Source organism: Strix aluco, chromosome 27 (genome assembly GCF_031877795.1).
Source record: "Strix aluco isolate bStrAlu1 chromosome 27, bStrAlu1.hap1, whole genome shotgun sequence".
Lineage (NCBI taxonomy): Eukaryota > Metazoa > Chordata > Aves > Strigiformes > Strigidae > Strix > Strix aluco.
Genome location: NC_133957.1, coordinates 7,435,234 through 7,438,770, shown reverse-complemented (window position 1 = coordinate 7,438,770; position 3,537 = coordinate 7,435,234). Strand labels below are relative to the sequence as shown.

Genomic DNA, 3,537 nt, shown 5'->3' with positions numbered 1-3,537 from the left:
CACCATGGATTGGGGACGACCAGGGGTTGGGGACCACCATAATTGGGGCCACCATGGTTTGGGGACTGCCATAGTTGGTGCCACCATGGTTGGGGGTCACCATGGGTTGGGGGCCAGCATAATTTGGGCCACCATGGGTTGGGGACTACCATGGATTGGGGACCACCAGGGGTTGGGGTCCACCATAGTTTGGGCCACCATGGGTTGGGGACCACCATAGTTGGGGCCACCATGGGTTTGGGGCCACCATGGGTGGGTGACACCATGGGTTGGGGACCACAAGGGGTTGGAGGCCACCATGGGTTGGGTATCACCGTGATTAGGACCCACCATGATTGGGACCCACCACGAGTGGTGCCACCATAGGTGGGGGCCACCCCAGGTGATGACCACACACCCTGAGTGGGTCACCGTGGGCTTATGGTTGTCTTCTCCAGGTCAACAACAACGGGGTGGTGTCGTTTCGGATGGGGGTCCCCGAATTCACCCCCGAGCCCTTCCCATTGTCCGGCCACCGCCCCTTCGTGGCCCCATACTGGGCCGACGTGGACATCAGACTGGGAGGAGAAGTCTTCTACCGGCAGACCCAGGACCCGGAGCTGCTGGCCCGCTTGGCCCGGGAGCTGGCCCCCGCCGTAGCCCCCTCCGACCCAGCTCCTCGGCCCACTTGGGCCTTCGTGGCCACATGGCATCGAGTCTCCTTCTTCGGGGCCGCCTCCAAAAAGGTGGGGGGATGAGGTGGGGGGGGTGGTGGTCAACCATCTTGAGCTCCCAAGTTGGTGGCCACCAGGACTTGGGGACACGGGGGTGGAAACGTGGAGGCGGGGGCCACTGTAATGGAGGTCGTGGTGACGCGGTGACGCGATGGTGACATTCCTCGTTCTCGTTGTCCCCTCCCCCCGCCGCAGGTGAACACCTTCCAGGCCGTGTTGGCTACCGACGGGGCCACCTCCTTCGTCATGTTCAACTACGGTGGCATCCAATGGACCACGGGCATCGCCAACAAGGGGGACCCCCACACTGGCCTGGGGGGCATCCCGGCCCAGGTGGGGGAGGGGCACACGGCGGGGGGGGGGAGGGGAGGGCCCCCCACCATGGGACTGGGGTCACCTGCCTGGATGGGAGGAGTTTAGGGGGGATGGGGGGGAATTCTGGGGATTTGGGGTGGGATTAAGGGGGTTTGGGTCAAGTGAAGGGGATTTGGGGTGGGATTAGGGGGGGTGGGATTAAGGGGGTTTGGGCCAAATTAGGGGGATTTGGGGTGGGATTAAGGGGATTTAGGGCAGGATTAAGGGGGTTTGGGGTGGAATTAGGGAGTTTGGGCCAAATTAAGGGGATTTGGGGTGGGATTAAGGGGGTTTGGGTCAAGTGAAGGGGATCTGGGGTGGGATTGGGGGGTTGGGGTGGAGTTAAGGGGGTTTGGGCCAAATTAAGGGGATTTGGGGCGAATAAGGGGATTTGGGGTGGGATTAAGGGGGTTTGGGCCAAATTAAAGGTATTAGGGTGAAATTAAGGGGATTTGGGCCAATGTAAGGGGATTTGGGGTGGAATTAAGGGGTTTGGGCCAAATTAAGGGGATTTGGGGGGGAATTGGGGGGGTTGGGGTGGAATTAAGGGCATTTGGGGCAAATTAACAGGATTTGGGTTGGAATTAAGCGGATTTGGGTTAAATGAAGGGGATTTAGGGTGAATTAGGGGGGTTGGGGTTGAATTAAGGAGATTTGGGGTGGAATTAAGGGGATTTAGGGCAAAATTAAAGGAATTAGAGTGAATTAAGGGGCTTGGGGTCAAATTAAGGGGATTTGGGGTGGAATTAGGGGGGTTTCGGGTGGAATTCAGAGCATTTGGGGCAGAGTTAAAGGGATTTAGGTAAAATTAAGGGGACTGGGGTCAGAATTAAGGGTATTCGGGGTGAAATTAAGATGATTTGGGCCAAATTAAGGAAATCTGGGGTGAAATTTTGGGGATTTGGGGTGGAATTAGGGGATTTGGGTCAGAATTAAGGGGATTTGGAGTGAATTTAAGGGGATTTGGAGCGGATTTAAAGGGATTTGGGCATAATAAGGGGATTTGAGGCAGAATTAAGGTTACTTGGGGCAGAATTTAATTTATTTGGGGCAGAATTTAGGTTATTTGGGTCAGAATTTTTGGAGATTGGTCAGAATTAAAAGGGATTTGGCTCAGAATTTCGGGGATTTGGGCAGAGTTAAGGGCCAAATTGGGGGTATTTGGGGAGATTTAGAGTTATTTTGGGTGGAATTAAGGGGATTGAGGGCAGAAACACAGTTCCTCGGAGCTGGGTGGCTCTGCCCCCCCTCTCCTGCCATCACCCGCCCTGTCACCCGCCCTGTCCCCAGGCCGGGTTCAACAGCGGGGACGACGTGCACTACTACAAACATCCCGGGCTCGCGCACAGCCGGCGGTGCTCAACATCGGCCGCAAAAGCAACGTGGGGGTCCCGGGGCGCTGGATCTTCCGCGTGGACGAATTCACCGTCACCGAAGAACCCCCCACCCCCTCGCCGCCCCCCCACAACGCGCAAAACCACCGAGGAGAGGGTGTACATCTGCGAGTGGTGAGCGGTTGATCTGGGTGCCTGGGGAGGGGTGGGGTGGGGTGGGGACACACACACCCGGACGCCGAGGTCCTCTAACACCCCTCCCCACCCGCCCACAGAAGGACACGTCACCACGGGGGACACGTCACCACGGAAACACCAATAAAGACTCCCAAAGCGCTGCCTGTGCATGCGTGTGTGTGTGTGTGTGGACACACGTGTGTGGGCAGCGACACGCGTGTCACATATGTCCCCATCCCCGCCTGTCCCATAAAGGGGGAACATGGCGGGGGGGGCGCAACGGTTCTCGGCGTTGCTGTCCCAGCGTGGGGTGACACCACCTGATGCCACCGTGGGCCTGACGCCAACAGGCGGAGATGTGCCGGGACCACACACACACACACACAACTGATGCACGCTGGGACACCCAGCGCCACCTGACACGTGCACACGGTGACACCCAGCTTGGTGCCGCACCGCCACACTGTGCTACACCCGGATAACACCCGCCGCTGCACCGCGCTACGCCTCGGACAACACCCGGCTCACACAGAGGTGTGACATGTATCACCCAGATAACACCCCCTCTGCCTACTTCCTACACCTGGACAACACCCGGCTCGCACACCAGTGTGACATATATACACCCAGGTAACACCCCTGCTTCCTACTTCCTACACCTGGTTAACACCCGGCTTGCACACTCCTACACTGCACTACACCAGGACAACACCCGGCTCCGGCACCGTTGTGTCACTACGCCAGACTACACCTGGTTAACAGTTGCCTGACACACCGGCTGACACACCACTACACCGCCTTACACCAGCGCAACACCCGGCTCACACACCACCGCGTCACGCTGCACCGGCTCGCGCACCACCGCACCACCGCGCTATGCTACACCTGGAGCACAACGCGCTACAGGCGGCGAATAACCAGCACCCACGCAGTGCTACACCCGGCTGACACCCCGGCAC

General features: G+C 58.5%; 1 protein-coding gene across 1 annotated transcript; it reads left to right on the top strand.

Moving 5' to 3' along the window:
- The first annotated feature begins 331 nt into the window (after window positions 1-331).
- On the top strand, window positions 332-2,587 carry LOC141915825 (sushi, nidogen and EGF-like domain-containing protein 1). Its single transcript, XM_074807697.1, is given in 5 exon segments — window positions 332-382; window positions 438-725; window positions 909-1,046; window positions 2,358-2,405; window positions 2,408-2,587. Coding segments are annotated over 5 exon segments (705 nt in total).
- Window positions 2,588-3,537: the final 950 nt, after the last annotated feature.